The following is a 25028-nucleotide window of genomic DNA, read 5'->3' on the forward strand; positions in this document are numbered from 1 at the left end:
GCTTCCTGGGTTTCCCCATTCATTGCCTGCCACGATGTTTATTTCTAAATCAGGTAAATTTAACTTATTAAACAATTTCAACATGGTGGTTGGAAGGTATATATTACACTGGTATAGGTAGAAAAAATTCAAGTAAGATCACCATCTTCAAGTGATATGACCAGGACATTACCACCCAATAGGAACCACCTGCTACCATCAATATTAAATGAGTCAACAAGAAGAAGCAGAGCACTTCGTGAACTCAAGATGATCCAGAGATGGTCCACAGCAAAACTTCTCTGTGCCTGACTTAAAAAGGCAAGACCAAGCTAGAGCAATCAGGAGAGGCAGTTTTTGGCCTTTTGGTTTGCAAAGTTTTCACTATTCCTGTATTTCTACCTAATAAATGAAAGAGGATTAAAAAAAAAGAACAAATACCTTTTGGTAAATACTTTTAAGTTTTTTTTTTTTTTTAAACCTTGATATATTTTATGAGACTCCCCTTTCTCTGTTAGAAATACCACAATGTAGACACAAGCATTCCCCACGAACAACCTATGGTAGCTCTAAAATAAAACTTTCATAAGGTAATTTTTTTAAAGTAACTCTTTACCTGTGAAGGCACAGAGTCTCTTAGGTTTGAGAACCAAATAATGAACACCATGGAATATATTTTGAAAACTCTCCTTTACTGCTACTAATTTTGAAATTCTACATGGAGTTTTGACTTCTGTGATCTACAACTATTGCAGTAATGGGTCTGTTACTACTTTGCATGAATACCTAAAATTATCATCTTAACCTTACACTGACCTTATTAGCACTGTTAAAAAAATCATTTGCCTTTTTTAACCAGGTTTTCCTTTCCACCATGAGTCGACCAAATTCTTCTTGAAGCTGATTCAGTTTCTGGTTAGATAGCTGTAGATGTTCTTTCTCCACACAGTCCTTTCCCCACAGAATCCCCAAGGCCTCGCTTTTCAGCTTCTCTGCAATGGAATTCCATTCCTGCAAGAGAGTACTCTCTTTAGTTATTATACACATCCCCTATTATGGATTGAATGTTGGTGTCCCTCCCCAAATTCTTGTGTTGAAATCTAACCTCCAGTAAGATGACATCAGAAGGTAGGGCCACTGGGAGACGATTAGGTCAGAGGGTGGGGCCTTCTTAAATATAATTAGAGTCCTATAAAAGTGGCCCAAGAGAACTCTGTAGCTTTCCCCCCACTATGTGAGAATACAATGAGAGGTTAGTCATCTACAACCCAGGAGATAGCCCTACCACAACCCAATCAAGGTGGCACCTTGATTTTGGACTTCCAGCTTTCAGAACTATGCAAAATAAATTTCTATTGTTTATAAGCTACACCATCTGTGTTACTCTGTTACAACAGCTCAAACTAAGACACTTCCCCCCTCTGTGATCTAAGATTCAGAGAACATTTACATGTGTTGAATATATCAGAAATCTGTCATATTTTCAAAACATGAAACTATAATAAATAGTATAGTAGTGAATGCTGAATTATAGGTTTGAATACCAACAGGAAGTTACAATACAAAAGGATGCAGAAAAGAGGCTGAAAAGGGAGAGAAGGTGAAAATAGAAAAAAGCACAGAGATGAGTGGCTGATAGAACACCTGGTTGCCTGAATGCAGGTCATTTTCATTTCTGTTACCTGTACCTGGAAGCAGACCCAACACACAATCAACAGCATTTTAAAATCTCTAACTCATGTTATGTTTGTCTCCATTTAAGTCTCAAAAGCTCTCTCTCCCAGAATTCAGTCTCCCTGTCAGCAAATGTGTACAGGAAAGGAAGAGAAATTGCATATCTCTGGCATTTGTTTCTGTGTGTGCCTACGCAAAAAACTCAAAGATGTGTTATTCATCACGAAATTCAGACCCATTAGTGTGCAGTATTCTCTCCTTCCTGACCCTAGTTTCTCCTCTCAATGCATCACTCTTCATGATGTATAAACATTTCAAAAAAAGAAAAGAGATAGTTTTTTTTAAATTTATATTGTGTAAGGATGAGAAAACCACAAAAAAGAAAGAAAATAACAGTGGGATTAAGCCAAACATTAACATTCCATCTAAATTCTTAAGGGAAATTCAAGTTTCTTGCTAAAGGATTGTAGCCAGATTCAGTTCCATGATTATCTCTAACATGATCATCTTGTTAGTGTATTTTCTGGTACCCATTTTAGCTGAGATTGAGTGGTAATCATAAACTATTTGTTAAAGCATGAGAAATTTATCACCAGATTCACAAATCTCTGTCTGACTCCATCCTAGTTTGTTCCCCTAGTGCAAAATGCCCTATTATTAAGTTACATTTTTATATTATGTAGTATAAAATGATTTTAGTGCAATTTACCATTACTGTTTCATTCATTTCATAGATATATTAAGTGCTATGTACATGACACTGTGCTGGGATAGATGTCTTGGGGAATATAAAGAAAGAACAAAATGTAGCTTTTTCTTTTAACAATATATAAACTGCTATTTTATATAACTTTCCTATAGACTTATATTATAAAATATATTACCTATATGCTGGTTCTATAAACACACACACACACACACACACTCACAAAAATTTGATATTATTTTAAATAACAATTAGCAGGTGTTGAATGTCAAACTTTTACATATTACTTTGTGGTGTCTATAAACCTGTGCTAGTATTTGTACAAGAGAAAAATATTTTGATAACTGGATATGAGGGTAAGAAGGCAGATTAAGGGAATGGCATTTTTTTAGAGATCCTGTTATAAAACTGTGACTTGTAACTCTAATACTCAAAAATTCTTACATTATCTATTTTTTTTCTGGTATTACACAGGGTCATAGGAATATGTTCCTCAAGGTTACATATCCAATAAGTGGCAATACCAGGACTAGATCACAGTTCTGAGCGTTATGTTACCTTCCAGGGAATTGAGGATAGAGACTCCAAAATCTTCACATTTCCAAGCAAATGCAAAAGCAATACTCTTGGGCATGGATATGGGCTACATGAGTTCTCAAAACCCTTTGTTTTTTAAAGGGTTTTGTGTCCTCACTTAAGAAAAACTAATATATGCAGTGAAAGTCTTTCATAAATCAGTGTCAATATCCCTTCTGCTTAAAAACCATTATTTTAACCTATTGGAAATGAGCAAATATTTTTAAAGCAGCTAGCATAATTTCTGGCACACATAATAGGCACTCACTTCCCATAATAGTCCCACTTCCCATCAGTTTTATCATGGTTCATTAGCATCCCAAAATTTGATCTTTATTTATGAGAATTCCTTTTTCCCAGTTCTGAGTTAATGGTAATAGAAAGTTTACCAAAATGTTATTGGCTAGGATGATATATTCATCAGTATTATGAGATAAACAAAGTAAAATAGGTCCCTTTACTGAAGCACTTGTCAGAATCCATAAAATACTAATGTGGTTAAGACTTTCCTAGAGAGAAATGTGGTATGAAATGTCTTGGACATGCATTCTTGAACAGGAAACCATTTTTTCACTAACCATCTCAGAGACCAATGGTCCAGTTGGAACAGTGTGGGGAAATACTATTCAAGGCTAAGCCCTGAATCACCTAGCAGTCCATCTACTAACCAAAGTTTTTGGTTTCTTTCTCTTTTTTTCCCCCATACCTTCAGCTACTCAAGTTAGTTCATTTCTTCTCTCTGTACCATTCTTTCTTCTGTCAAATCTTGTTGAATTCAGTGGTGAACACTAAGATGCAAAGTAATTTTTTTTAATGGCACTGACCAGAAGCTTCTCTGTTTACTAGGGGAAACCTATTTAACAACTGTGGAGACCCTGGGAAATGCTTACAAAGCACAGAAGAAACTGGGATGGAGAAATGGTTCATAGCCATTGTACACTCAGGCTGAGGATGTTAATGGTCTTCAACACAGTAACGGCTAATTTTCCTTTCCCTGTGTCAACACTGTGCTAAATGGTTACCTGTATTATCTTGCCAAACCCCCATAAGGGAGGAACTATTATTATCTACATTTTACCAGTGATCTCACTGGGGCTCCAAGGGATTAGGAACTTGAACAAGGTCTCAGTACATGTAAGTGAAAAAGCCAGCACTCAGATTCAGGTGGTTTAACTTCACAGCCTGTCAACCAGTAACCCAGCCTCAGCTCTTCATAGAGGAGGATATAAGGTTTTTATATGGGTTTTCCTCATGACAGAAGAATTTGCCATGTTAGTTTAGAGCTATTTAAGTAAAACTTCCATAGATCCCTGATATGGCCCTGAAGATGAGAAAAGTCTTATATGACCCTGGAACTTTCCAATTTGAAATCGTGAGTCTTCCTATTTCAAAATAAACGTGATGCTATTATAGATATAATTTAAAAATTTACAGCCCCAACTCAGGCTTAATTTTGCTTAGCAATTAGACCAAAATAATACAGCTCTTCTCTACAAATAAAAGGAGGAGGAGAAATACCTGTTCTCTAACAATGTTCATAAATCTGCCTTTAGTATAAATTTTGCCACAACATCAGAGAGAGACTTTTGGCATAGAGCCAAGTCTTTGAAAAGCCACTCTAACCTTGTGCGGCATATAGTGCAATAAAACGTGGGCTCTGACCTTCCAAAGAAACTGTAAAGAACCATTTTGTGCCTCTTATCTTTTTTTTTTTTTTACTCTCCATCCCCAGTCTGCTTAATTACATTTTCACATGAACTCTGTAGGTATTAAGTGAAGCTGGACCCATTCAATATTTCTATTCAATCTTTTCAGAAAATTGGTTCTGTTTTCTTTGGGCAATCTGGAGGTAGTTTCCAATGGATTTCGACACCATTCTGATGATGTATTTCCCCAGCCATTTTTCTTAGGGGACACTTCTGCTATTTTATTTTTAAGATAAAACTTTCCAGAGTCATCTGAATCCATCACAGTATTTAAAAAATATAGTTGTCATCCTTGTCAAGGCTGCAGGAACCCAATGGAGAAAATCTTAGTTCGTTTTCTCTAAGCTGTTCCTGCTGCCTGCTAAGTGTTAAACCTCTAACAGGGTTTCAGTCATTTTGCAATGAAATATTTCCAGTATTTGTCCCCAACAGCAGAAAGCCAAAGCCTCCCATTTCCTTGGCTTTCCAATTGACAGAGATGGCGTGAATATCTCTGACCCAATAAAGACATATGGCCCTGTGTGTTCCTGGGCTCAGGGTGTTTCCATAGGTCACTCCATTATTTTCATTTATCACTCACAGTAGTAACCCTTTTAAACTGTACCTTTCAGTATTCCATTTGCTGACTGCTTGTGCATCCCTTGATTGAAAGGGTACTGTTAAGAGGATTAGAGCTGATAGACAAGAAGGTGAAAAAAATTTTTCTTTCCTTTTTTTGTTACAGTCCTAGGTTAACTCTTAAAATGAAGTTATGAACTGGCATAAAAATTATCCAGTAAGTGGGTTCAAAAAGTAAAAATGTTAGCTACTCTGATTTGAAAGATAAATAATAATAATCTGAGTATGTTTAGAAAGCTTTTATTCACACAAAAAATTCCCTGTAGATGAGGTGATTTAATGATCCAACACCATGTGATAAATTTTCATCATCAACTTGACTTCAGAATTTTAACTTTTAAGTGGGGGAAGACAGACAAGAAGGAATGGGGATTGTGTTTGTAAATGACTAAGAAATATGGATTGTGCAGATTACTGGCCAACATCAGATCTGGCAGAAGTATGTGGTGATTTCATGTATAGCTCCTGGAGCATGGCTAATTCCTAGGCCATTTCGTTAGTAACAGCCCATTTCTTGTTCAATCCCTAAATCTACACTCCCATTTGGTTTGGCACCAGGAGAATTAACTCATCGACACAAAATCATAGAATTTTACATGATTGCATTAGCAGATGGTACAAACAAAATAAACCTGGCAATTTTAATCAGGGAATATTTGAAAGTCTGCTTTGAACAGAAATTTTTAAAAAATGTTTATGCTTTTGAAGAGTGGCACAGAGTCCTTGAAAAGCTGAAACTCTGATCATGTCAAGTTGGGTTGCAAACTGGCTTCAGTTTCCTTTCCTCGTGCTCCCTTCCAGGGCATTTCTGTGCTGACCTGTACAAATTCAAGGGTCATTCTGAGAAATGGCTCACCCCACTCTCCCGGGTGTGCAGAGTTCAATGCCCACCAGCATTTGAACTATGCCCTCACTGTGATGTGATCCTAGCACAGGCACGGACTGCAAACAGGAAGAACTGCATTTTTTGTCTCACCTAGAGATGAAAGAACTAGGCTATTTAGCCTTGCAATGGAGAATCACAGCCACTGAAGCAGGGAAAGCTCGTGGGAAAGAGGAGAACTGGACACAGAAGTACACTTTATTCCAAACTTGTTAAGTGGCTTCAGGCAAGACATTTGCTTTTTGAGCTCTTTTCCTGTAGTGCAATGATAGTCACCACCATTGGGTGTACACTGCTGCTTCTCTTATGACTCATCTAATTCAATAACTAATTGGGGGCTTGAAATTATTGGACTTCAGGCTCTCCAAAACTTTAGGTTATTGGCCATTTTATCCATAAATTAACCCTGCGTGGATTGGAACCAAATATAGCAGAAATGACGAATCCGTTCTGCTGTTCTCTTCAGTTTTGGCCACTGAGTGGAGCCCATAGTCAGAGGCAAAAGCAGGGTGCACATTGCTAACAGGGAAGCAAATGGATGTGTGGCAAAATCAAATCTCCAATGCAAATAAAGTCACAATAAAGTGTGCTCATAAGCCAATCTTCAAAAGAGCCATTAGTGCAGAAATGTGTTTATTTTATCCTTCCTTATTCAAGATAGTTTAATTATATATAAAGTTGGGAGACATTTTCCCAAGATGTGTTTTTTCCATGAACCATTGTCTTTTTCTTCAGTGTTCTGTCTTCCTGATATTCCCTAGATTTCTTGTATCTCTTATTCACATTTTCATCTAGTTAATTAAGTAAAGACCAGTGTCGAACTGGTGTTTCTATTTTTTTTGGGGGGGGAAAGGTATTTATCTTTGTTTTTATTTTATAATTTTTAAATTAGTTATACATGACAGTAGAATGCACTTTGATACATCATATATAATGGAGTATAATTTCTCATTGTTCTGGTTGTACGTGATGTGGAATCCCACCAGTTGTACAGTTATATGTGTGTATAAGGTAATAATATCTGATTCATTCTACTATCCTTCCTATTCCCCATACTCCCTCCCCTCCCTTCATTCCCCTCTACCTAATCTGAAGTAACTATTCTTCCCTAGCTGGCCCCCATTGTGAATTAGCATCCACATGTCAGAGAAAACATTGGGCTTTTGGATTTTGGAGATCGGTGTTTCCATTTTTAATCAAAATTACTAAAAGCCTGACTGGCAAGAAGATTTTTCCTCTAACATAATTTGTCTATAATTGGATTGGGACACAGGCTATTCAGTCCTAGTTTATAGTAATGTCCTCGAAGGACTTCTTCATTTTCTAGAGAAACCACTGGAGATATATTCAGCATTGCATCATATAGTTCAACTGTGGAGCAAATTATTCAGCTGTGATGTTCACTTCTTGTGGAGATTTTCCTACATAAACTGGATTAAATTAATATGTGGGAGGGTGTGTTTATGTTTTGCCCAAAATGAGTGTCAGATACAGACTAGAACAATGGTCTTAAATCTGACTATGAGTATTTCCTAGGAAAGTTTTGTTTTGTTTTCTTTCTTTCTTTCTTTCTTCTTCTTCTTTTTTTTTTTTTTTTGTTTTTGTGTGTGTGTGTGTGTGCTTGGGATTGAACACAGGGCCTTGTGCATGCCAGGCAAGCACTCTACCATCTGAACTATATCCCCAGCCCCTCCTGGGAAAGTTTTAAAAACATATATTTTCAGGCTCACCTCATATCAATGAACTATAATTTTTATTGGTAGGGTGAAAAAATGTGTATTTTTTAAAACCTGAAGCATTTTACTTCAAGTCAGAGACAAGCAATAATACTTATAGCCAGCCAAATGTTGAAATCACTGATCCATAATATCTTAGGCCTAGAATAGTTTATGTAAAAATCATACTAATAAATGGAGGATGGGCCATATAATCATGGTAGCTTTAGCTGTAAAACTTTCAACTCATTATTATATTATGTGAACATTACATTATGGCCTTGATGACTTCTAAATCTAAATTTTAATCTGGGATTTATAGATTCGGCGAATATTGAGGTAGCCTATGGAAGATGCAATGAAAATAAATAAAATCCTTGCCCACACTGACTCATTGAATAGTTAACACAACAGTCCACAATAGCCCTGATACAATGTTAGATGTCACTCATCTTAACTCATAAGGGAGAAACCAAAGCAGACCTTTCTATTTTATGCTTTCTTTACATCACCATCTCAGTCAAAGGGTCATTGATTTAAAAGGACAATCAAGAATAGATAGATAGAGATACATATAGAGATGTGCTGGGTAAAGGTATAAACCTGTTCAGGTTTTACTTTCTTTCCCAATGTTTTCTCTATACTGATAGTTACATTTTAACTTTCCTTCTGAAATTTTTATAACCCTATGTATAATATCAACAAACTCTATTATTGGAGAAAAGGCTTACTTCTACTTGTACAGAAGAAATCATTTGTCCTCTAACAAAATTCAGGCAAGACTAGAATTTCTTCAACTCATCTTCCTTTTTTGGGGGCTCTGGTTTTCAATCTATCACTAAGTATATGCCTAGGACTTAATCCCATAATCAAAAATCTGTGAATCAGATTGATCCTGGCCCCACATGCAGAGGTGGCAAAGGAGGTTGACCCCAGCCCAAAATGGAGGAGGAAAATGACTGTGCTGTGGGTCCTCCATCTACCAACGCATGCCTCTCTCAGTTGGCTGTCCATCTAGAGACAATAGCCAGGACCTGGAAGACCATGACCAAGGTCCCTGCAGGCCTGGTTACAACAGAGGTATTCCTACTAGTCTATTTTTCTTGATTCCTCTCTCACTTTTCCTATGGTCTAATACCTCTATATTCCCACCTCCTACCTCATAAACCCCACCCCCACACCCTGCCTTTGTCCACCATTAGAGACTGTAGATTCATACGTAAACCTACTGTTGATATTGTAGATATTAATTGAACACATCATTTCTGTTTATTGTGACAAAACTGTAATTGGCTAAATAGGAGCTATTTGGTTTAAGGCTAAAACATTCTTTGCATTGGATACTGTAAATATTGATCTTTCCCTTAAAGGCAAGGTATTGGTATCCTGCAGGGACATGACAAGATTATAGGGTAGAAACTGTAATACATCAGATCCTCACTGCTAGAGAGGAAGACACATGAACAACATGAGAAAAACAAGGGAAGAAAGTTCCTCCCAACAAACCAAGATGTTATCATAACAGAATCCATTGACAGCACAGTAGATGAAATGTCAGAGAAGGAGTTCAGAACAAACCTAATTAAAATGATCTGCAAAGCACAGAATGACATAAGAGAGCAAATGAAGGCATCAACTGATCACTCCAACAAACAGATAAGAAAGCAAATACAGGTAACAAAAGATTACTTCAAGAAAGAGAAATTTTTTGGAGAAAAAAACAGAAATACTTCAAAGGAAGGAAAAAAATAACAAATAAAAAATTCAATAGAAAGCATCACCAACAGACTAGATCACTTAGAAGACAGAACCTCAGGCAATTAAGACAAAACATATAATCTTAAAAATAAAGTTGACCACACAATGAAGATGATAAGAAACCAAGAACAGAAACTCCAAGAATTATGGGATAACATGAAAAGACAAAATCTAAGAATTACCAAGATAGAGGAAGGCACAGAGATACAAACCAAAGGAATGCACAGTCTCTTCAATGAAATAATATCAGAAAATTTTCCAAACATGAAAAATTAATTGGAAAATCAAATACAAGAGGATTATAGGATACCAAATGTACAAAACTACAACATATTCACACCAAAGCACATTATAATGAAAATGTCTAGTATGCAGAATAAGGAGAGAATTTTAAAGTTTCGAGAGAAAAGTTCAGATTACATGCAGGGAGAAACCAATTCAGATCCCAGCAGATTTCTCCACTCAAACCCTCAAAGCTAGCAGATTCTGAAACAACATACACCAATTTCTGAAAGAAAATGGATGCCAACAAAGAATATTATGTCCAACAAAATAAAGCTTTAGATTTGATGATGAAATAAAAATCTTCCCTGATAAACAAAAGTTAAAAGAATTTACAATGAGAAAGCCTGAACTACAGAACATTCTGGGCACAATATTCCATGAGGAGGAAATGAAAAACAACAATGAAAATCAGCAAAGGGAGGAACTACAGTAAAGGAAAAGCCAATCAAAGGAGAAACCAAGTCAAGTTAAAAACCAAAAATAAACCAAGATAACTGGGAATACAAACCATATTTCAATAATAACCCTGAATGTTAATTGTCTAAACTCATCAATCAAAAGACACAGACTGGCAGATTGGATTTCTTTAGAAAGACCCAATAATATGCTGCCTTCAAGAGACTCATCTCATAGGAAAAGACCCTGAAGGTAAAAGATGGGAAAAAAATATCACTCACATGGGCCACATAAACAAGCAGAGTTTTCCATCCTAATATCAGATAAAATGGTCTTCAAACCAAAGTTAGTCAGAAGGGATGAAGAAGGTCACTTGATACTGCTTAAGGGAACCATACATCAACAAGACATAACAATCATAAATATATTTGCCCCAAACAATGAAGCATCCACATGTATAAAACAAACTCTTCTCAGTTTCAAGAATCAAATAAACCACAACACAATAATACTGGCTGACTTTAACATACCTTTCTCACTGCTGGACAGATCTTCCAAACAAAAATGAAACAAGGAAACTATTTGATACAATCAATAACTTAGACTTAACAGACATATATAAAATATTTCATTCTTCAACAAGTGAATATACTTTTTTCTCAGCAGCACATGGATCCATCTCCAAAATAGACCATATGTTATGCCTCAAAGCAAGTCTTACCAAATAAAAAAAATAGAGATTCTACCCTGCATTCTATCTGATCATAATGGAATAAGATTAGAAATCAATGATAAAATTTAAAAAAATAGAACTACTCCAACACCTGGAGACTAGACAATATGCTATTTAATGATACCTGGATAACAGAAGATAAAAAAATTCTTAGAGGTAAACAAGATCTCCAATATAACATATCAAAATCTCTGGAACACAATGAAGGCTGTGCTAAGAGGAAAGTTCATTGCATTGAGCTCATTCATTAAAAGAATAAAACTCAACAAATAAAAAACCTGACAATACATCTCAAAGCCCTAGAAAAAGAAATCAACACCAAAATAAACAGAAGACAGGAAATAATTAAAATCACGGCTAAAATCAATGAAACTGAAACAAAAGAAACAATAGGGGGGAAATGGACAAAACAAAAAGCTGGTTCTTTAAATAAGCCACCCTAATGATAAGAAGGAGAGAGAAAACTCAAATTACTAAAAATGTGATGAAAAAGGAAATACCACAACAGATACTATTGAAATACAGAAGATAAGTAAAAACTAAAAAAAAAATTATTCTCAAGTAAAATAGAAAATCTCGAACACACTGACAAATTTCTAGAGGCATATGATCTACCCAAACTGAATAAGGAGGACAAACACAATTTAAACAGATCAATTTCAAGCAGTGAAATAGAAGACTCCATCAAAAGTCTACCAACCAAGAGAAGCCCGGGAACAGACAGATTCTCAGCCACGTTCTACAAAGGCATCAGAGAATAATTAATACCAATATATCTCAAATTATTCCATGAAAATAGGAAAGGAGGGAAACTTTCTAAACTCATTCTATGAATCTAGTATTACCATAATACCAAAACCAGACAAAGATATATTAAGGAAAGAAAACTTCAGACCAATACCCGTGATGAAAATAGATGCAAAAATTATCAATAAAGTTCTGAAAAAGTGCATACAAAAACATATTAAAAACATACCACAGCACAATCAAGTGGGGTTAATCCCAGAGATGCAAGGTTGTTTCAACATATGAAAACCAATAACCATCATTCATCATATCAATAGACTTAAATACAAGAATCATATGATCATCTCAATAGATGCAATGAAAGCATTTGACACAATACATCACCTCTTCATGTTCAAAACACTAGAAAAACTAGGGTTAGTAAGTACATACCTCAACAATGTAAAAGCTATCTATGCTGAGCCCAAAGCCAATATTATTCTAAATGAAGAAACATTGCAAGCATTCCCTCTAAAAACTGGAACAAGACATAGATGTCCTGTTTCGTCAATTCTATTCAACATAGTTCTTGAAACTCTAGCTAGAGTAATCCGATAGATGAAATTAAAGGAACAGGAAAAGAAGAACTCAAATTATCACTATTTTCTGACAATATGATTCTGTATTTAGAAGATCCAAAGAATTCCACCAGAAAACTTTTAGAACTAATAAATGAATTTAGCAAAGTAGTAGGATACAGTGGTAGAGCACTTGCCTAGCATGTGTGAGGCACTGGGTTTGAATCTCAGCACCACATAGAAATTAATAAGTAAAGGCCCATTGACAACTAAAAAAAATTTTTAAGAATCAATACCCATAAATCAAATGCATTTCTGTACATAAGTGATGAATCCACTGCAAGAGAAATTAGGAAAACCACCCCATTCACAATAGCTTCAAAAATAAAATAAAAAGTAAAATACATAGGAATCAATCTAAAAAAGAGGTGAAAGATCTCTATAATGAAAACTACAGAACACTAAAGAAAGATGTTGAAGAATACCTCAGAAGATGGAAAGATCTCCCATGTTCTTGGATAGGCAGAATTAATATAGTCAAATTGGCCATACTACCAAAAGTGCTATACAGATTTAATGCAATTCCTAATAAAATCCCAATGACATTCTTCATAGAACTAGAAAAAGCAATCATGAAATTCGTTTTGAAAAATAAGAAACTCAGAATAGCCAAAGCAATCCTCAGCAAGAAGAATAAAATAGGAGGCATCACAATATCAGGTTTTAAATCACATTACAGAGCAATAGTAACAAAAATGGCATGGTACTGCTACCAAAATAGACTTGTAGACCAATGGTACAAAATAGAAGACACAAAGACAAATGCACATAAATATGGTTCTGTCATATTAGACAATGGTACCAAAAACATACATTGAAGAAAAGATAGTCTACTCAACAAATGGTGCTGGGAAACCTGGAAATCCATGTGTAGCAAAATGAAATTAAACCTCTCTCACCCTGCACAAAAATCAACTCCAAGTGAATCAAAGACTTAGTCATTAGAACAGAGACACTTCGACTAATCAAAGGAAAAGTAGGCCCCAATCTTCATCGTATCACTTTAGGACCTGACTTCCTTAGCAAGACTCCTAAAGCACAAGAAGTAAAATCAAGAATCAATAAATGGGATCGATTCAAACTAAAAAGCTTCTTCTCAGCAAAAGAAAAATCACTAACATGATGAGAGAGCCTACAGAATGGAAAAAAATCTTTACCACACATACCTCAGGCAGAGCACTAATCTCCATGATATATAAAGTACTAAAAAATCTTAACACCAAAAAACCACAAATAATCTAATCAGTAAATGGCTAAAAAACTGAACAGACAATTCACGTTAGAAGAAATACAATCAATCAATAAACATATGAAAAAATGTTCACCATCTCTCACAATTAGAGAAATGCAAATCAAAACTACTCTAAGATTTCATCTCACCCCAATCAGAAAGGTAATTACCAAGAATACAAGCAATAATAAGTGTTGGCAAGGATGTGGGGAAAATAGGTACTCTACATTGCTAGTGGGACTACAAGTTGGTTCAAACACTATGGAAATCAGTATGGAGATACCTCAGAAAACTTGGAATGGATCCATAAGTTGATCCAGCTATCCCATTCCTTGGTTTATAACCAAAGGACTTAAAAATAGCATACTACAGGGACACAGCCACATCAATGTTTATAGCAGCTCAATTCACATTAGCTAAACTATGAACCAACCCAGATGCCCTTCAACAGATGAATGGATTAAAAAAACATGGTACATGTACACAATGGAATATTACTTAGCCTTAAAGAAGAATGAAATTATGGCATTTGCAGGTAAATGGATGGAACTAGAGAATATCATGCTAAGTGAAATAAGCCAATCCCCAAAAACCTAAAGCTTAATGTTTTCTCTGATAGGTGAATGCTGATCCATAGTGGGGCAGGAGGATAGGGAAGAATAAAGGAACTTTAGTTGTGTAGACTGGGAGAAGTGGAGTTGTGGGAATGGGAAGGACTGTAGAATGAGACAGACTTTATTACCCTATAACATGTGTGATTACACTACTGGAGTGACTCTGCACCACGTACAGCCAGAGGAATGAGAAGTGGTACTCCATTTGTGTACCATATGTCAAAATGCATTTATCTGTAAAATAAATTAATTAAGTAATTTTAAAAAATCTGTGAAGCAGTAGCAAACAATACTGAGATGGACATTTATAACTCTTCTACAATGAATGTGGAATGATCTAAAAGGTATTATTCAAGATGGGTGTGGTGGTGTGGGCCTGAAATCCCACCTACTCAGAAGGCTGAGGCCAGCCTCAAAATTTAGTGAGACCCCATCTCAAAATGGAAATAAAAAAGGCTGGGGAGATAGCTCAGTGGTAAAGTGCTCCTGGGTTTAATCCCCAGCACAAACAATTAATTCATCATTCAGCCCTTCTTAAGGACACCTAGTACAAAGGGATCACTGTGAACTCAAATGGAAAACTAAGTATTTGGTGGAAAGTGAAATTGCTTCCAATTTGGAGAACCTGAGAAGCTCTCTTCCAGGATTTTAAACATAGGTAGGAGTTTCAACTGGTGAGCTGAGAGGTGGGGCTGGGGAGAGGCCAGGGGTGATGCCCAGGCCAGAGAACTGGGGTGGAGAATGATCCTGGATCATAAGAGAAATGGAGCTGATCTGGTGTCAGGCATGAATATAAATCCCCTGTGGGAAGACTCGTCTAAGGTGAGACCTACAACAAACAGGTGGGAGTTAGGGAGACAGAAGGGGATTGGCAGTGCATGGAGCAGAAAGACTGAGAGAAATGAGGGATTAAGAATGAAGAAAGATATGAAATAAAGAAGATGGGAAAGGTGGGATCTAGAATAATAGATGAAGGCTTAAACTTGAAACAAGGGAAAAGGGAAGGGGAAGGGGAGGAAAAAGAGGAGACAAGACAAAAATTTTGTGCAGAGAAATGAGTAAGTGATTTCACTTTGTATAATTAAGCAACTTTGAGATTAGATAAGGCTTGACTCTATGTAGGTGAGAATTTTAAAAGAGCATGAAGGTTTTGGATGAGTTGTTATGGGAGATGGACTGTCGAATTAACAGATGACAAATAAAAAAATTTGTAAGGGTAACCAATAATAGATAAATTGTATTTTAAGGGGAGCCAATCAGAACAATTATGCAAATAGCTTCATGATCTTTCTAAATGAGGAAGAAAACAGAAACTCAGTGAAAGGGTTTATTCACAACAGTTCTTGTGGCCCAGGCTGAGGAGCACAAGGAATGAAGCCAGGGAGAGGAAAAGAAAGGAGGCCATGAGGAGAGCATTTTGGGGTCAGGCCATAAACAAGATGCAATGGCTAAAGGAGTGGGAAGCTGGAGACAGTGGAAAATGAAGGGCTTTACAGTAAGAAGGTCAAGGCCAAGTATCGAGTAAGTCACCACATAGATGCTAAAACAGCTTGCAGGGAGGTGATAGAGATTTAGGGCATGACGTGTCAAGTCATAAGATACAGCTTCTCAGGTGTCCCCTGAAGGTCGACTCAATTTCACTGTTGTTATTATGACAGCAATATTACCATGCATGTAATTAAGATAATAAAAACTTTTTTTCTAGGCATTTAAACATAAATGAGCTGGTGGAGATTCCACAAGCAAAGTGACAGCAGGTATTTTTAAACCTAGTGATTATACAGTAAAACCTTCTCTATTGGCTTTCTTAACTAACCCTTTCCCAAATGGGCATAAATATTTCTGAGGGCCTTTCTAAATTTACCTTGGAAATCAAACCATATGGTTCACTAAGCTTCAAATTAACCCATAAGTTGAGGTAAGAAGAGGATTGCCAACTGAAAAAAAATCCATCATTTTGTAGATTTGTGCAATCTTCACTGGTAAATTCAATACTATTTATACATATTTTGCCTGTTCGTAATGAAATTGTTTCTAATTTATGTTCTGTGAAAAATGACATCTGCTTTTAATTGGGAAGTTCATTTAAAAATCAGACAAGTGAAACAAATTACTCACTAAAATGAAGACAGAGGAATTGAAATGCACTAGTGCAGGTGTCTTTCTGTTTGGAGAACTCAGTTGATTTCTGCCTTGAGACATTTCAGATTCAGACCCCAATTTATTTTTCTTAATTAGATGAAAAATTTTAAAAGAAATGGACTCTCTTTCATTTTATAGATTTTCTTTGGAATCATCAGATCCATGGTGAGCTGTTTTACTAAAGCAATATATTTTATGGTAAGTTTACGATTTTTTCACATACCTTCAACTAAAGAACTTGGGATGTAATGAAAGTTCAAATAGCAGAATAGTGAGTTTCCTTGTACAGGTTAAAATGTGCAGCAATGAAAAGACAGCCATTTGACCATGCTTGTGAAGTACTTAGAAAATATTTGGATAACCTGAAAACATGTTGTAGGAATTTTGAATATTGCTCCACACTTCCCAAGAGACCTATAAGTAGTTCCCTCTGTACTAAAGAATTCATTTAAGTGCTACTTCTGAGGGAATATTCCTATTTTTAAAGAGGAACAATCAGAAAACCTACTTATCTTTTGATCTTCAGTTACTGAGTAATGGGAATAGGAACAAACAAACAACAAAAGGTTAAATTCAAGACTTGGACAATCATGTCAACACTTTAAGAGACTCATAGGTCTATTTTGACCTACATCTTCTGAGTTCTAACAATGACCCTGGGTTTCTGAACTACTCTATACTGTGCACTTCTTCCCTTCATACCTTTGTCAGCCCAAGGATGGTTCAGATACCAGCAGCATCAATACTCCATACAAGTTTGTTAGAAAATAAAGACACTCAGACCCCCACTAAAAACCTGATGATCATAATATACATTTTTAAGTGTCCAGGTAATTTTCAAGTACACTATAGTTTAAGAAGCTCTGGTCTACACAGAAAGTGAATTTTTTACAATGAGACATATGGGTAAGGAAATAATACCCATTACTTACAAGGGGAAATTTGCAGATGGCATCATCTTATCTTTGGTATATTCAATGAAATACTCAAAAGAGTTATTAGATCCAATGAATTATATCAGTAGAGTTGCAAATTATCAGATCAACATTTAAAAAAAAAAAATCACTGTGCTGGGCAAAGTGGTGCACGTCCATAATCCCAGAGTCAGAAGGCTGGGGCAGGAGGATCATAAGCTCAGAGCCAGGCTCAGAAACTTAGAGAGGACCTAAGCAATTCAGACAGACCCTGTCTCTAAATAAGATACAACAAAGGACTGAAGATATGGCTCAATGTTAAAGCACCCCTAGGTAGAATCCTGGTACCCCCCCAAAAAAAACCAAAAACTTTGTTTCTGTAGACCTACAATGAACACAATATGAAAGAAAATTAAGAAAATTTACAATAGCATCAAAAAATACTTCAGAATAAATTTAATCAAGAAGGTGCAAGACTAGTATACTGAAAATTATAAATCATTGTTGAAAAAATTAAAAGCCTAAATTAACAGAAAGATATCTTATGATCATGAGTTGGGGAACTTAATATTCCTAAGATTTCAGTACTCCCCCAAAGTTATCTATAGATACAGTGCAATCCCCGTCAGAATCTCCAGGGCCCATTTTGAAGAAATGGAAAAGCTAAATTTTTATACATGAAATTGCAAGGGATCCTGAAAAGCCAAAACATTATTAAAAGTTAATTAAAAATTATATAATTCACATTTTCAGATATTGAAACTTACTACAAAGCTACAGGAATTATAACAGTGTAGCATGCAAGCAGAAAGATAGACATTTATATCAATGAGATAGAAATAAAAGCCTGAAATAAACCCATACATCTGTGGTCAATTAATTTCTAAGAAATGTGCCATGTCATTCAGTGGGGGAAAATAATTTTCTCCCAGTAAAGTGTGCAGGGACAACTAGATAAACACATATAAAAGAAAAAAGTTAGACCCTTACTTCATGCCATACACGAAAATTCATCCCAAATGGAGCAAAGACCTAAATATAAGAGATAAAGCCAGTACATTCTTAGAAGGAAACAGATAGGTAAATATTTATGACCTTGGATTGGAAAAGTATATTTTTCTTAAATATGATTTCAAAAGTATAAGAAAACAAAATTTAAAATAGATAATTTGGGCTTAATCAAAATTAAAAACTTTTGTTCATCAAAGAACACTCTGGGTAAAGAATTGAAGAAACACTTCTCCAAAGAAGGTTCATGAATGGCCAACCAGCACACAAAAAGATCTGCAAGATATTACATGTTAGGGAAATGCAAATAAAAAACACAATGAGATAGTACTCACACACAGTAACAGGACTATTAAACAGTTAAACAAAATGGAAAACAGCAAGTGCTGATGAGGATGTGGAGAAATTATAATCTTGTACATTGGTGGTGGGAACATAACATGGTGCAGTTACTGTGGAAAACAGCAAGGTGAGTCATCAATAAGCTAAATGTAGAAATACCACATGATCCAGTAATTAAGTACTTCTAGGTATATAACCAGAAGAAATGGAAACATGTATTCAAACAAAATCATATATATGAATGTTCATAGCAGCACTATTCATTACAGACAAATAGTGAAAATGACCCAAAAGCCTGTCAGCTGATGAATAAACAACATTTGGTATTTATATATAACAGAATATTATTCAACTAAAAGAAGGAAGAATGAATGATCTATTTGTACTACAGCATGAATAGATCTGGAAATAAGTGAAAGAAGCCAGACACAAAACATCACTTGTCATGCGATTTCATATAATATATCCAGAATTGGTAAATCTGTAGAGGTATAGAGCAGATCAGTGGTTGTCTGAGGCAGGAGGAGAAAGGAATATAGACTGATTGCTTAATGTGTATCGTATCCACTCTCTCTTTTAATTTTTTAATTTTGTTTTAATTATTTATACATGACAGTAGAATGCATTTATGCACTTCGATACATCATACATAGATGGGATATAATTTCTCATTTTTCTGATTATACATGTTGCAGAAGCATATTTGTCATGCAGTCATTTTTATGTATAAAGTCATAATGTCTGTTTCATTATACTATCCTTCCTATCCCCATATTCCCCCCTCCCCTCCCTTCACTCCCCTCTATCTAATCTAAGGTAACTCTAGTCTTCCCTAGTGCCCTCCCCTTTATTGTGAATTAGCTAGCATCCACATATTTGGGAAAACCTTTGGCCTTTGTTTTTTGGGGATTGACTTATTTCACTTAACATGATATTTTCCAACTTCATCCATTTACTGGCAAATGCCATAATTTCATTCTTCTTTAAAGCTGAGTAATACTCTATAGAAAAAAAAAAAATATATATATATATATATATATGTATATATATATATACACATATATATATATATATATAATGTTGTATATATATAATGTTGTATATATAAAATGTTACATATATATATAACATTTTCTTTATCCATTCATCTATTGAAGGACACCTAAGTTGATTCCATAGTTTAGCTATTGTGAATTGAGCTTCTATAAACATTGATGTGGCTGCACCACTATAGTATGCTGATTTTCAGTCCTTTGAGTATAAACTTATATTCTCTTTTTAGGTCCTAAAATATTCTGGAACTAGATAGGCAAGGTAGTGACACAACATCATGAATTTACCAAACATCACTAATTGTAAATTTTATATTTCTTTTGTTACTAACCTCCATCACAAGAAAACAGTATAGTTTTCAAAAGAAGAAATAAAAATGGCAACAAATACATGAAAAAATGTTCAACATCATTAGCAAAGGAAAATCCAATCATAACTACTCTGAGATTTTATCTCACACCAGTCTAATGGCAGTCATGGAGAATACAAATAATAGAGAGTGACCCCGGCCAGACCACACAGAGGAGGAGGAGGAGAGGGACCAGTCTATGACCCTGCCCATCTACCAACGTGTGGCTCTCCTGGAGTGCTTCCATCTAGAGATGACAGCTAGGACATCGAAGAATATCACCCAGGTCCCTGCAAGAAAGGTTACATCAGAGGTATCCCTAACTAGCCTACTTCTCTTGATTCTTCTTTCACTCTTCCTTTGATCGAATACACCTCCATATCCTCACCTAATCCCTTATAAACCCAACATCCTACACCCCACCCCACCCGTGCTCTCTCTTTGCCTACCATTTGAAACTGTAGACCCATTTACAAATCTACTATTTATATTGTAGATATTAATCAAAACATCATTTCTGTTTATTGTGAAAAAACTGTAATTGGCTAAATAGGAGCTATTTGGTTTAAAGCTGCATATTGTTTGCATTGGGTGCTGTAAATATTGATCTTCCCCTTAAAGGCAAGGTATTGGTGTCCTGCAGGGTAGACAATCAGATTTTAGAAACTGTAATACCTCAGCTCCTCACTGATAGAGAGGAAGACACATGGACAACATGAAGAAAACAAGGGAAGAAAGTGCACCAGGCAAACCAAGATGCTACCATAACAGAATCCATTGAGAGCACAGTAGATGAAATGTCAGAGGAGTTCAGAACAAACCTAATTAAAATGATCTGCAAAGCACAGAATGACATAAGAGAGCAAATACAGGCAATAAATGATCACTCCAACAAACAGATAAGAAAGCAAATACAAGCAACACTTGATCATACCAACAAACAGATAAGAGGGCAAATACAAGCAACAATTGATCACTCCAACAAACAGATAAGAGGGTAAATAGAGGTAACAAAAGAGTACTTTGAGAAAGAGAGAGATTTTTTTTAAAAAAACAGAAATTCTTCAAAATGAATAAAAAATTCAATAGAGGGGCTGAGGTTGTGGTTCAGTGGTAAAGTGCTTGCCTAGCACATGTGAGGCCCTGGGTTCAATCCTCAGAACCACATATAAATAAAAAAATAAAGGTATTGTGTCCAACTACAACTAAAAAAATACATTTAAAAAAATCAATAGAAAGCATCACCAACAGACTAGATCACTTGGGAGACAGAACCTCAGGCAATGAAGACAAAATACATAACGTGAAAATAAAGTTGACCACATAATGAAGATGGTAAGAAACCATGAACAGAAACCCCAAGAATTATGGGATAACATGAAAAGACCAAATATAAGAATTATCAGGATAGAGGAAGGCACAGATATACAAACCAAAGGAATGCACAATCTCTTCAATGAAATAATATCAGAAAATTTCCCAAACATGAAGAATGAATTGGAAAATCAAATATAAGAGGATTACAGAACACAAAATGTAAAAAACTACAACAGATCCATACCAAGGCACATTATAATGAAAATGCCTAGCATACAGAATAAGGAGAGAATTTTAAAAGTCATAAGAGAAAAGTTTCAAATTATATACAGGGAGAAACCAATTCAGATTTCAGCAAATTTCTGAACCCAGACCCTCAAAGCTAAGAAATCCTGGAACAACATATACCAAGCTTTGAAAGAAAATGGATGCCAACAAAGAATATTATGTCCAGCAAAATTAAGCTTCATATTTGATGATGAAATAAAAACCTTCCACGATAAACAAAAATTAAAAGAATTTACAATGAGCAAGCCTGAACTATAGACCATTCTGGGCAAAATTTCCATGAGGAGTAAATGAAAAACAACAATGAAAATCAGCAAAGGGAAGAATACACTAGATGATGAGCTAATCAAAGGAGAAACCAAGTCAAATTAAAAACCAAAAATAAACCAAAATGACCAGGAATACATACCATATTTCAATAATAACCCTGAATATTAATTGTCAAAACTCTTCAATTAAAAGACAGACTGGCAGATTGGATTTTTAAAAAGACCCAACTATATACTACTTTCAAGAGACTCATCTCATTGGAAAAGGTGTCTACAGACTGAAGGTGAAAGGATGGGAGAAAACATATCACTCACATGGGCCACATAAATAAGAAGAGGTTTCCATCCTCATATCAGATAAAGTGGACTTCAAACCAAAGTTAGTCAAAAGGGATGAAGAAGGTCACTTCATACTGCTTAAGGGAACCATACATCAACGAGACATAATAATCATAAATATCTTTGCCTAAACAATGAAGCATCCATGTGTATCAAGCAAACCCTTATCAATTTCAAAAATCAAAGCATAACACAATAATACTGGCTGACTTTAACACACCTCTCTCACTGCTGGACAGATCTTCCAAACAAAAGCGAAACAAAGAAACTATGTGATACAATCAATAACTTAGACTTAATAAACATATATAGAATATTTCATTCTTCAACAAGTGAATACACTTTTTTTCTTAGTAGCACATGGATCCATCTCAAAATAGACCATATTTTAAGTCCATATTTTAAAAATAGAGGTACTACCCTGCATTATATCAGATCATAATGGAATGAAATTAGAAATAAATGATAAAATAAAAAATAGAAGCTACTCCTACACCTGGAGACTAAATAACACACTATTGAATGATGCATGAATAAGAGAAGATATCAAGGAGGAGATAAAAAAATTCTTAGAGGTAAATGAGAACATATAATACAACATATGAAAATCTCCCGGACACCATGAAGGTAGTTCTAAGAGGAAAGTTCATTGAATGAGCTCATTCATTAAAAAAAAAGAAAGAAAGAAAAACTCAACAAATGAAAAACCTGGTATTACATCTCAAAGCCCTAGAAAAAGAAGAACAAATAAACACCAAAAGTAGAAGACAGGAAATACTTAAAATCAGGGCTAAAATTCAATAAAATTGAAACAAAAGAAACAATTGAAAAAGTTAAAACAAAAATCTGTTTTTTTGAGAAAACACATAAAATTGATAAAGCCTTAGCCACCCTAACAAAAAGAAAGTAAGAGAAAACTCAAATTATTAAGTTTGTGATGAAAAAGGAAATATCACAAGACACTATTGGAATACAGAAGATAATTAGAAACGATTTTGAAAATTTATACTGCAGTAAAATAGAAAATCTCAAAGACACCAACAAATTTCTAAAGACATAGGATCTACCCAAACTGAATCAGGAGGACATATACATTTTAAACAGATTTATTTCAAACAAGGCAACAGAAGACACCATCAAAACCCTACCAACCAAGTAAAGCCCTGGACCAGATGGATTCTCAGCCAAGTTCTACAAGAGCTTCAGAGAAGAATTAATACCAACACACCTCAAATTATTCCATGAAATGGGAAAGGAGGGAACACTTCCAAACTCACTCTATGAAGCTAGTATCATCTTGATACCAAAATGAGACAAAGACACATCAATGAAAGAAAACTTCAGACCAATATCCCTGATGAATAGAGACATAAAAATTCTCAATAAAATCTTGGAAAAGTGCATACAAAAACATATTATAACAGACATTATTATTACTGTGTGTATATGTGTGAATGCATGACCAATGTGATTCTGCAACCTTCATACTCAGAAAAATGAGATATTATATCCCATCTGATTCAAATATTGGTCAAGATCATTGTACTGTCATGTGTAACTAATTAAAACAAACAAACAAACAAACAAAAAATATATATATATATAAAAGATAGCACAGCACAATCGAGTGGGGTTCATCCCAGGGATGCAAGGTTGTTTCAACATATGAAAATCAATAACCATAATTCATCATATCAATAGATTTAAATATAAGAATCATATGATCATCTTAATAGATGCAATGAAAGCATTTGACAAAATATAGCACCTCTTCATGTTCAAAACACTAGACAAACTAGGGTTAGTAGGAATATACCTCAACATTATAAAAGCTACCTATGCTGATCCCAAAGCCAACATTATTCTAAATGAAGAAAAATTGTAAGCATTCCCTCTAAAAACTGGAACAAGACAGAGATGTCTTCTTTCATCACTTCTATTCAACATAGTTCTTGAAACTCTGGCTACAGCAATCTGACAGATGAAAAAAATTAAAAGATAAAAATATGAAAAGAAGTACTCAAGCTATCACTATTTTCCAACAACATGATTCTATATTTAGAAGATCCAAAGAATAGAAAACTCCTAGAATTAATAAATTAATTTGGCAAAATAGCAGAATATAAAATCAATACCCATAAATCAAACGCATTTTTATATACAAGTGATGAATCCACTGCAATAGAAATTAGGAAAACCACCCCATTCAAAATAGCCTCAAAAATAAAATTTAAAAAAATAAAATACTTAGGAATAAATCTAATAAAAGAGGTGAAAGACCTCTACAATGAAAACTACAGAATACTAAAGAAAGATGTTGACGAAGACCTCAGAAGATGGAAAGATCTCCCATGCTCTTGGATGATAGGCAGAATTAATATAGTCAAATTGGCCATACTACCAAAACTGCTATACAGATTTAATGCAATTCCTAATAAAATCCCAATGACATTCTTCATAGAACTAGAAAAAACAATCATGAAATTCATTTCAAAAGATAAGAGACTCAGAATAGTCAAAGCAATCCTCAGCAAGAAGAATGAAACAGGAAGCATCATAATACCAGGCTTTAAACCACACTACAGAGCAATAGTAACAAAAATGGCATGGTATTGGTATCAAAATAGACATGTAAACCAATGGTGCAAAATAGAAGACACAAAGACAAACACACATAAATATGGTTATCTCAAAATAGACAATGGTGCCAAAAACATATTGGCAAAAAGATAGCCTATTCAACAAATGGTGCTGGGAAACCTGGAAATC

At 35.0% G+C, this 25028-nt stretch overlaps 1 protein-coding gene across 5 annotated transcripts in view; it reads right to left on the reverse strand.

Annotated features, from left to right (window-relative positions):
• Positions 1–25028, reverse strand: part of CCDC141 (coiled-coil domain containing 141) — a 183910-nt gene that overhangs the window by 75761 nt on the left and 83121 nt on the right. For all 5 annotated transcript variants that reach the window (XM_081261638.1, XM_081261640.1, XM_081261639.1 and 2 more), the window contains one exon: positions 796–990. In XM_081261638.1, coding sequence (XP_081117764.1) covers positions 796–990 — 195 coding nt within the window. The remainder of the gene's footprint in view (positions 1–795; positions 991–25028) is intronic.

This window comes from Spermophilus citellus (genome assembly GCF_964194105.1).
Source record: "Spermophilus citellus genome assembly, chromosome: 11".
Taxonomy (NCBI): Eukaryota; Metazoa; Chordata; class Mammalia; order Rodentia; family Sciuridae; genus Spermophilus; species Spermophilus citellus.